General features: G+C 38.7%; 1 protein-coding gene across 1 annotated transcript in view; it reads right to left on the bottom strand.

The window, feature by feature from the left end:
- Positions 1 to 998: 998 nt before the first annotated feature.
- Positions 999 to 10,617, bottom strand: part of Adamts6 (ADAM metallopeptidase with thrombospondin type 1 motif, 6) — a 209,504-nt gene continuing 199,885 nt past the window's right edge. Inside the window, exon 24 of the mRNA XM_013025239.1 lies at positions 999 to 4,100. Coding sequence (XP_012880693.1) covers positions 3,991 to 4,100 — 110 coding nt within the window. The 3' untranslated portion in view covers positions 999 to 3,990. The remainder of the gene's footprint in view (positions 4,101 to 10,617) is intronic.

Genomic DNA, 10,617 nt, shown 5'->3' with positions numbered 1-10,617 from the left:
TCAGCTACTTCGGGCACCTAGCGTGATCTGTGGGAAATCTATTTCCAACCTTAATCATTTTATTTGGCCAAACCCGATTTCTGTTCTTGTTGTTTTTTGAGACAAGGTCTTACCATGAAGCACAGTATGGTCTCAAATTCCTGATCTTACTGTTTTAGTTTCTTGGGTTATAGGTCTTCATCACTACTTATGGCCCAACCTAGTTTAATGTATGATGTGTGTGTGTGTGTGTGTGTTTGTGTGTGTGCATGTTTGCATGTGTATGGGGCAGGGAGATACTGGACTAGAGGAGCATTATGCTTATTCTACCTCTTATGCAACAGGTGAAGTTGTCATTAAAATATTAAACAGTTAAGCATCTAGGAAGGTTATGTTCAGATTTAAACTATTTTTATATTATAAAACTATAGATAATAAATATATAAAATTACCATTTTATGTTATTGTGTCAGAGGGCACCAATGCTATTCCACCAATGCTATTAGTTCACCTTCAGATTAAAAGGAAACGTGTGAATGTGGGAAAAGTGTGTCTATCATGCTTCTATGTTCCTTGTTCAGTCTCTGTAGAAAAATCCACCAGGTTGCATTACTTGGTCCTCACCCGAAGAATTTACAGGGTAAGCAAGCAAGGAAGGAAAGAGTTGTGCACCTCCAGAATGAAGATGTGTGGCAATGACCAAATGAACTTCCTTTCTAGCCTCAGAGTAAGTAGCTGGTGGGTATTTGGCTCTTCTGCAGGAGGTGTAGCTCCAATGAAAATCCTGAAGCCCTTGCATTTAGATCAGACTAAAATATCCTCAGATAGGTGCAGTGCCCAAGAAAGGTATTTTGGTTATTTCAAGCTGTATAATTCAGATAATATAAATGTGATCTCCCAAGGGAAGAATTCCTTTCACTGAGTTTAACACAAGCTTTTCAGGAAACAGACCACTTTCACTGAATTGTTCTTACAAGCTGAATTTTTTATTTTTACTAAATTATCTATATTTTAAAAAATCTGTGCCTGGTGTGGAATTTCACTCCATCAAGTGTTACAATGACTTTTTTTTTTTCATTTTCATTACAAGCAAGAGAATGAATGTAGGACAAGTGTTAGGAAACATGGCAATAAATTAGAATATAATTTACAAAAGCGAAAAAAGTAACAGTGTACCACATTAATACTGCATATAAAATAATAAGCAACAACTAATCACAATAATACAAAGGTAATTTCATTCTGTATTATCAAGGATACTTACTGTGACATTCACTCAAATAGAAAAATTCCTAATGGAATATACTGTAAGTCTCATGTAGTTCCAGGGATTCAATCATTTGGGTACATTTACATTTCCTTTGTTTGGTAGACAGTTATACTAATGGCAGAGACTACTCTCAGCCATGGGTACCTAAGCAGATGCTACAGCTTTCCGACCACCTGCCAGGGCAATGGAGCCTCTACTGAAGATCTTATTGTTTTCACTTAGGAAGAGAGCCTCAGGAAGCCACATGAATGGCTACAGTAGCACTGATATTGAAACATGTTGTGGAATGTGTTGGTCTTTTCTCTCTTCTCTCTCTCTCTCTCTCTTTTTTAAAGCCAGTTCAGGTTTAAACTCAGGGCCTACCTGAAAATGTTTAAACCTGTTACATTCTCTGCTTGGTTCCATCTTGAAAGGCATGCTATGCTCCAGGGTAAGGATCACCCTGCTTTTGGTGCTGATGTATGACCCAGAAGGGATTCAGGCTTCGGTCCTCTCCCCCACCTCTGAGGTGATGCACAGGACCCCTGGGATAGCCCTTGCGTTGTTAGCTTCCACGTGGGGGTGAAGCAGGACCTTTGGTCAGTAATGTATCTTTTTGAAATAAAAACATATGCTGATATTTGTGTTAGTGACAATCAGATCTAGATAGGAAACCTATGCTTAAACTGCCACAAAAACCACGTATGCGCTATTTAATTTCACCAGGGCACATTAGCACCAAGTTTATATTTCTTTGAAAAGGATCAAGAGGGAATTCAAGCTTCAACTGCACTGCCCATAAGCTGCTTTCCCTTCACATATTAGCTAGTGTGGTGCTTGGACTGGTCTTCCAAGGGCAGTTACATGGGGTTTGACAATATCTCTTGTATATCAAGAGACCTTCCTGAAAACTCAGGGATAGGAACTGTGGTATTGAGAGACAGGCAGGGTATAAGATGTGGATGGTTGTGAAGGAATGTACAGAAAACAAGCCAGTGCCATCTAGCCACAGCAGAAACCTGAAAGATTAGGTGACATTTGGTATCTGAGTTTCTTTTCCTTTTAGAAAAAAAAATGAACCATGGTGTGTATGACACATGCTTTTCAACTGTACATATTATGCTTACAAAGTAGCCATTTAGTTTTGGTGAATGCATGATCTACATGTATGTGCACCAAAGAAGGCCTGTTAGACACAGAGCACATTCATCAAGAACCTGCTATGAGCTACAGAGTATTCAAGTACAAAGTGTTATTAAAGAGTACCCTTTTAAAAACTAAGCTGTTGAGTCTTTGGACACGCAAGATGTGAAGATAGGGAAGATATGGGCTAGTCATTTTAATTTAAGTGGATGTCATTCTAGAATTTGACTTGCCCAAGAAATTGGGCTTCACATTTGACATTAACAAAACAGTATCCATAAAAAAAAAAAAGCACGAAATACTTGGTAGGATGATGGTTAAAATTATGCCATATGCTCTCTAGTCTTGGTGAGTTTTTCTTCTTTGGTTGTTGTCCCTTGCCTACTTTCAAACTCACAAAATAGCACATTTATGTGCAAGCACACTCATCTATCTGCATACTCAGAAGTGCCTGCACACACACACACACACACACACACACACACACACACACACTTGCTCTCATATAAATAAATGCCCTTCTACCATATCAAAGAAGGGACATCTGGAACGCATCATAATTGTCAGCAACTTGCAAAAGGGGCTGCCTGGTTGTTACTGAGCGGCCTATCTTTTGTATGGCATCATCTCAGTAAGCTGGACATGCACGCAACAATCGAAGGCAGAAGCTGATCTGTGGCTGGTGAAGATGTAAACACAGTGAGTTGGAGGGACTCAAGTGAAAAATAAGGCATCCTGTGTGGTGTGGTGGTAGTGAGGGACCCGGTACTTCAGTCTCTACCATACCACAGGTCTGGCTTCTGGATGAAATTGCAATGTTTTTCTCTTAAAGTTTTTAATGGAAATCTCAGCTTCACTTGCACACTGGCGAGTTGGCCACCGTCTCTTAGCACTGAATTTATAGACTTGCACAGCTGCAGCAACCGCTGCTCTGCTTTAAACTAAGTCCCTCATTGTCCACGTTAATATAGTTTTATATATGGCTCACAGCAGTGTTCAGAACAGGGGGATTATTCCTAAGGAAATTAAGTGGAATGGAGAAAAAGAATACAAACTTCCATTACTTTTGATTTATAATTGGTCCTTAAATTACAGTTCAAAGCCCATTTTATAATTTAAATTGTGGTGCTGTTGTAGTGAGATAAAGTATAGTAAATATTTTTTAAGCTATGACTTAAGAATTCTGAATCTTCTTTTACTTCCATAGTTAACCAAGTCATAACAGCTACATTTTAAACAGTTTTAAATACAAATGGATTCAGTGTCATTGCTAAGTCCATAATAAAAATTATCTTAATGGTCCAAGGAGGTAAACAGGCTATTGGATTTACTCGAAAGAACACAAACGCTCCACAGTAAGCAAGTCTCCCTGTGTTGTTTGGATCTCTCCAATCTGGCATTCCCTCCTAATACCGTGTCCAGCACTTTGGATCAATAAATCCCACTTCACAGAAGTTAAAATAATATTGAAATCCTGTCAGCTAGGGCTGACCAGTGGTTATGTTTTCCACAGGGTAATGCTTTCGCAAGGACATCAATCCTCTTCCTCTGGGTGGCTCTCCTTGATGGATGCATTTCCACGATGAAATGACAAGGCTCTCTCTCTGGCTTTCTGTGGGTCAGTGGCCTTGGCAGGTCTTACAACACATCTGTCTGAAGTATGCTCGACTGCAGAACTTGAACTTCAGCACGAGTGGGCAATAAGCCACTTTGTTCACATCTTTGCACTCTAACGAATGGAGGGAGAAAATGGAAAACAATTAGGGGCACATAAACAAGTACATAAACAAGCTGATGTGTCTGGATGTTTAGCAAGGACTCCCGCACCCCTCTCATTTTGGGCCAGTCCACCTTGGCTTCCACATCCATGTGGTTTTTGTTTTTGTTTTTAAGCATGCCCTGACTGGTACAGCCTACCAGAAACATTCTTTTGATATAGTTTAGCCCAGAATTTTTTTTTTTTTGCAAGGCTTTCCTTCCAGACTTTTATAAGTATGGTGCATGCCCACTGCGTCTTGAAAGAATTACCATTTGTTGGGATAAGTGATCACTTTAGACAGCTTGGAAACATGAGTCATTTTTCTTACAGAGCTTTTATTGCTTCTTTCTCAAGGGCTATTTTATTCAACAGTGCAAGGTTATCCAAAATCAAACATGAGTTGTATTCTTTGATACCAAAGTACACGTCTCGTCTCGAGAGAATCTCTGCATCTGTGAGGCGAGGGACGGGCCTGAGTGAATGAAAAGGGCTGCTGACGGTGGCCTAGATTCAGCAACTGCACTAGACAAAGAAGAAAGCTTCGAGGGCTTGGCCTCAAATGGCAGCAGTCTGTGGGTTATGGAAACATGTAGAAATGTCTTTTTTTAATTTGGAAGTGAGACATGGCCTCCTTTTTTCCTATGTGTATTTTCTCCTCAGCGCTAGAATTGCCACAGTTGCAGTTTATAGCTGTTGCAGCCAGAAGGTGAATAAATGCTCTTTCCCCCCCAGCTCCCGCGGTGGCTGCTTGCAGAGGTAGCCACAGCAGCTCTCCACCCGCCAGCCACACAATCCCACTGCTGCTAACGGTGGCGGTGATAGTCATCTCCAGAATCTGCAACACTTGTACCAGGAGATTTAAAAGTACTTTATCAATCTAGTAATTACATTCTTACACACTTCCAAGAACAAAATGCCACCCTTGCTTTTTCCAGGCTGACTGTACTGAAGCATCCTGGGTAAACTCTCTAAGGTAATTAGGACTCAGGTAGGGTACTGTTTGCTTGATTTTTCCTGGCTTCAGAAACCCACTAAAACTCTAATATCTGTTACATGAGCACAGGATAAACGTGGAAAAATTAAATGTAAAGAAATGGGAAAGTTTCCAGTTCTTCTTATTCGAAATGTAAGGTAACAATCTTACTGATCTCACTGTCAAAGCCCTTTCAATGACAGTTAACATTTGAAACTGGAACCCTCAAATCCTCCAAACACATAAACTCTGCCACTTATTCAAGATTTGATTTACAAAGAGAATAATATTTAGAAATTCGAACAGAAACTTTTCACATTAGGACTCTCAGTAAATTTGAGTTTTGGCTGAAAGATGGTTAAGAAGTACAAAAAATATTCTTAAAACTTTTTACTAAAAATTGGATAATATTTGGTGGATCCTATGTGAATCTGAGGGGAAAAGAGCACATATTTTAGACTAGAGGTTAATCAGTATTGTATTTTATTTCTCTTCTTTCTAATTAGTCATGATCAGTAAACTTACCCAACTCCCATAAAAAGGTTAGAAGGTGAATATTTTGTGAAAATATGAATATTTTTCCCAAAATAAATATTTTGGGGAAATTTTTTTAGCACTGTTACCAAGAGGAGTCTATTGTCAAGATAATACAGTTACCAGAGTGGGAAAAAAAAACTGAGCCTACCCCTGGTAGGCTCAAATCACATTATACTCTGCAACAGGTCTTTGTAAGACTGTTTCAAATACAAAAGTAAACTTTGGCTTTGACCTTCTTTGCCAAAATATAAAAATGATTTAACTTATAAACAGATAGAAGAGAACTGGTTGTTTCAATAGTACAAGAACATAAAATTAGAAGCCAGACTGCCTGGATTTAATACTAGCTTTGTTGTGTACCACCTTTGTGAAGCAATCACTCTTCTGTTTCTAAAGCTTTTTCATTTGTCACTAAAGAGTGATTATTCACTCTACTATGGAACATGGGTGACTACAGGTTTAACAATTACAGCATCTGCACAGAAAACACACGGTAAGTGTAAGAGACTGAATTGATATTATCATCAGTCGTGAGTTAGCATCTCTTATTGCCAGAAGTTAGGAAGGAAGCAAGAAGTTAAACTCTAAACTTCTCAATGGGAATGCACTATTTGAATTGCTCCTGGGAAAATACTGCCCTAAAAATACAAGTCCAGTTGTCTCAGTTATTTAGAGTAGCCTAAATGATTGCTTCCTACCTTTCATCAGTTTAATGAGTGGACAGACAATGTTTAGATACACCAAGAAATTGAATTGCTATTACATTACTACAGAAATGGAGGGACCAAGGGTAAACAAAGGCAGCAGTAGTCTTCACTGGACACCATGTTGAACTATACAATGAACTATTCAACTTGTGGGTGGAATAGGGGGGAAAAATTGGGAGAAAGCAAGAGAAGGGGTAACATTGTCCAAAGGGAAATGTATTCTTTGTATCTGTAACCAGTCTGTTTAATAAAGATTTTTAAATAAAAAACAATTTTTTTAAAAAAAGAACTGTTTTGAATTGGTGTATTCATCCTTGACATTGTCAGTTTTAGCTTAGCTAGAGAGGACTGCTTTGTTCTAGGCTTGGATTGACTTGCTGACATAATGATGATGTAGTTGAGGGGACTTAATTACAAAACTTATCCTTTCACAGCTCTTCCTCATTCTCAAAACTCATTACAATTATGAAATAATTTTTTGTCTTCTACTCTTGAGCCAATATATAATACAGCTAACTTTTGTAAAAATAAAATAAAATGAAATAAAACTCAGGGAAAATTGTATGTAAATCAGATTTTTTCCCACTAAAATCAAAACAGTAATTAAGTGTTGTGTCTTAATATATGAATGATCATAAATTGACATTGATTTCTGGGTAATACTTAAATATTTCTCTACACCCAAGTAGTATTTTTATCCACAAATAAATACCAATAGATCTATTCAATAAATCCCTTAGGTCTCTTCCTTCTCCTCTCCTTCCTCCTCTTCTCCCTATCTATTTACCCTTTCTTCTCTCCTCTTCCCTCTTCTAATTGAGACATGATCTCACTATGTAACCTAGGTTGGCCTCAAACTCATGGTCTTCCAGGGAAGATTGAAAAAAATATTTTCTATAAATTCATCTGCCTTAAAATTTTTGATCTTTACTGTCATATTTTTCTCATGCTATGCAAGCATTCTATCACTGCCCTACATCCCAAGTGCTTTTCTTATACTTTAAGATCATGGAATCTGAGCCATAAGTGGCACAGATTTTCAGAGGAAAGAGTCTGAGTTTTCTGTTCCACTATGAGCAGGATATCCTGGCTACACCAGCTAACTACTCTCCTGGGAGGAGAATGGCAAGACCCTCTTGTAAGGAGACTGGACGGGGAAGAGGTCCTTATTATATGGTTTCTTCTTTCTCTTCCTTCCTTTCCTTCTTTCTCTTTCCTTCTCTCTCTCTCTCTCTCCCTTCCTTCTTTCCTTCCTTCCATCCTTCCTTCCTTCTTTCCTTCCTTCTTTCTTTCCTTCCTTCCTTCTTTTCTTTTTCCTGGTCCCAGGGCCTGAACTCAGGGCCTGGGGCCCTGCCTCTGAGCTTTTTTTGCTCAGGGCTTAGTGCTCTACCACTTGAGCCAGCTACAGCACCACTTCTGGCCTTTTCTAAGTAGTGTTTTGGAGATAAGATTCTCATGAACTGGACTGTCCTGCCCAGGCTGGCTTTGAACCACAATCCTCAGATCTCAGCCTCCTAAGTAGCTAAAATTACAGGCGTGAGCCATAAATGTCTGGCTTATTATTATTATATGGTTTCTAGGACACATTCTGTGGGCCTAACAAGTCTCTGCTTTTATACTTTATTCCATTCCTATTACACACACACACACACACACACACACCACTGTACCCAAGACCAAGGAATTCTAGTAGGAAAAAATCAATTCATCAAATATGCCAAAATTCTTAGAAACACATCAAGTACCTAAAGCCAGTCCCTGTGTCCCTTGAAGTGAACTAGATCACTATTAGGATTGTAAATAACTTGCCACACCCACATTGGAGCAGATCTTATTGGCAAACCAGGCTTTAGTAGAGTTGAATGATAAAATCACACAACCTTTTCCATAGGTAGCACGTGAATCTATATATCATTGATGTGCAATGGGATTCCCCCGCCCCCCGCCAGGTGCTTTACATTAGTCTTTCAAAAACACTGATCTAAAAGATATGCTTTCAAAAACCTTACACATTTAGGATGCAGTGGGATTCAAATTCATTCTGACTTTAAAGTCTTAATTTGGCCTGGTGACTAGACAAACTCCTCCAGTGGAGTACTTTAGCATTTAGTTCATCAACCACTCTAAGGCTTGCCAACTAAATCACTGGAGTGCATGGAGACACCCACACACAGATTTGTCCATGGCCACAGTAGACACTTCAGTATCTGTCTTTGTAGAACAGTATCATAGATTCTCTGTGCCTAAAAGCTGCTTATGAGATTCAGACAAACATAGTAAGCAGAGTTAGGAATTAAGCCTAAGGCATTTCTTTTGGATTATAAAAAATAAACAAGTACAACACAGACATGTTTCTGATAGACTACCCATAGAAATGGAGAGCTTGGTAAGCAATGGAAAGACAAAGATGAGCAGGATGCATTCCTATATAGAAGTTAAGATTGGGGAGGTGTCCTCTGTGAGCTCTTCTTGATAAGGTTGCACTTGAGCCATTGGCATTTTATACATTTTATACATCCTAGCCAAAGAGGAAATAACAAGTCTCACCTGGGACATTATTCACTACTATTAGAGCAGTGCACCAACTTCCTTTTATCTTGAAGCTAGGTAATACTAGCTAGCAAACTCCATTCTGATTTCATGTTACCGTGGATGAATCCTTTCTCTCTTTGCTTTCCCATTTTGTTTTTGCCCAGTTCAATTCCCTGGATGCCACCCACATCCACCTCCATGTGGCATACTGCAACCCAAGTCCAGACAGCCAGGAATGTGAACCTGAACTCTTAAGTAGATTATGAGCTCTTTGAAGTGGTACATAAAAAATTAAAAACTGACTTTCCCTACCTCCTAGAAATCAGCATTCAAATGGTCTTTATTGTTTTTCTCACTGATTTTTAATATCTCAGGTTCCACACTAAAATCTAAATTCAGTAGCTATTTTGTTCCAGTGATCTCAGCATGAGACCTAGGAAGCCCAGAAGGCTTTCCCAAGTTCTTTGTTGAGGGAGACTCAGATCCATCAAAAGCCACCATCAGACATCAGAGGCTAGGAAACCAATATACTCTGAAGACACCTGTCCTGGGTGGGTTACCAGCTCATGGAACACCTTGAATCATTAACTGACAGCAATAAATACGAGATGACCCAGTGTCTTGTGCTGTCAAGAAGTGGAAAAGACTCACCATATAAAGTACAAGGAAACTTGAAACTGCATGCACAATACAAAAATGGCATTTTTGGATAGTTTCATGTGAGCTTTAGTAGGCTAGTCCTAGCTGCCGTACATACTTTAGAAATTTTGCACATTGTTTCAAATGCAGTGTGACAATAATTCAACCTCAGCAGCAATGGTGTGTTACCCTCATCAGTGGCAGTCTGTGTGTGACAATAATTCAACTTCAGCAGCAATGGTGTGGCAGTCTGTTAAGCTGTCAAGATCATGCTTATGTTTTAGCCTTTTGCTGACAGCTTTCAGAAATAGAAAACTAAAGCAGATGTTGAATATAGTAAATTATATCTCCCTTTTTCCTTTTCCTATTTCCCTTCCACTATTTTGGCTTCTTGATGCCCTATTTATCTTCCTCATTCTCTTTAACTGTCACAACTCTCTCTCTCTCTCTCTCTCTCCTGTCTCTCTTTCTCCCTCCCTCTGTCTCTCTCTCTCCCTTGAATTCTATCTATCTATTTTGTTGTTGTTTTTTGCTGCTGAGTAACTGAATCCAGGACCTTGCATAAGTTAGGTAAGCATTGCTCTATCACTAAGCTGTATTCCTAGACTAAAGCCTCTTACTTCCTACTTTAAACAATGATAATAATAGCATCTATCGAAATAATTTATTATTTTTCAAGTAAAAATGATATAAACCTTTCCTAAAAAGATATATTTTTTAGGCTAGACCTATCAAGTTTGAAAGATGTTTCAAAATTATATCCATTGTTCTAGTTTCCTTAAGACTTTGGTTTAAGAAAAATGATCATCAGGTATGACAAAATACAGAGACATAGCATTTTTGCCAAATGTCTGGTATGGTGGTGCACACCTGTATACTAACGGGGGGCGCAGGAGGATTACCACATTCAAGGCAAACCTGGGCTACATTTTGAGAACTTGTGTTATAAAAAGCAAAACAAAACAACTAAAAAGTATATATAAATTTAGTGGAACATATATGTTTGGCTCTATCAAATCTGAGTTCAAATTCTTTCCTACTATTTCCTAGCCTTGTTAATTTGCACAAGTAACCCTTCCTCTCTGTGCTTGAGTTTCTT

Source organism: Dipodomys ordii, unplaced genomic scaffold (genome assembly GCF_000151885.1).
Source record: "Dipodomys ordii isolate 6190 unplaced genomic scaffold, Dord_2.0 Scaffold83, whole genome shotgun sequence".
Lineage (NCBI taxonomy): Eukaryota > Metazoa > Chordata > Mammalia > Rodentia > Heteromyidae > Dipodomys > Dipodomys ordii.
Note: the sequence above shows the minus strand (reverse complement) of the source record. Positions and strands in the feature narration are given on the sequence as shown.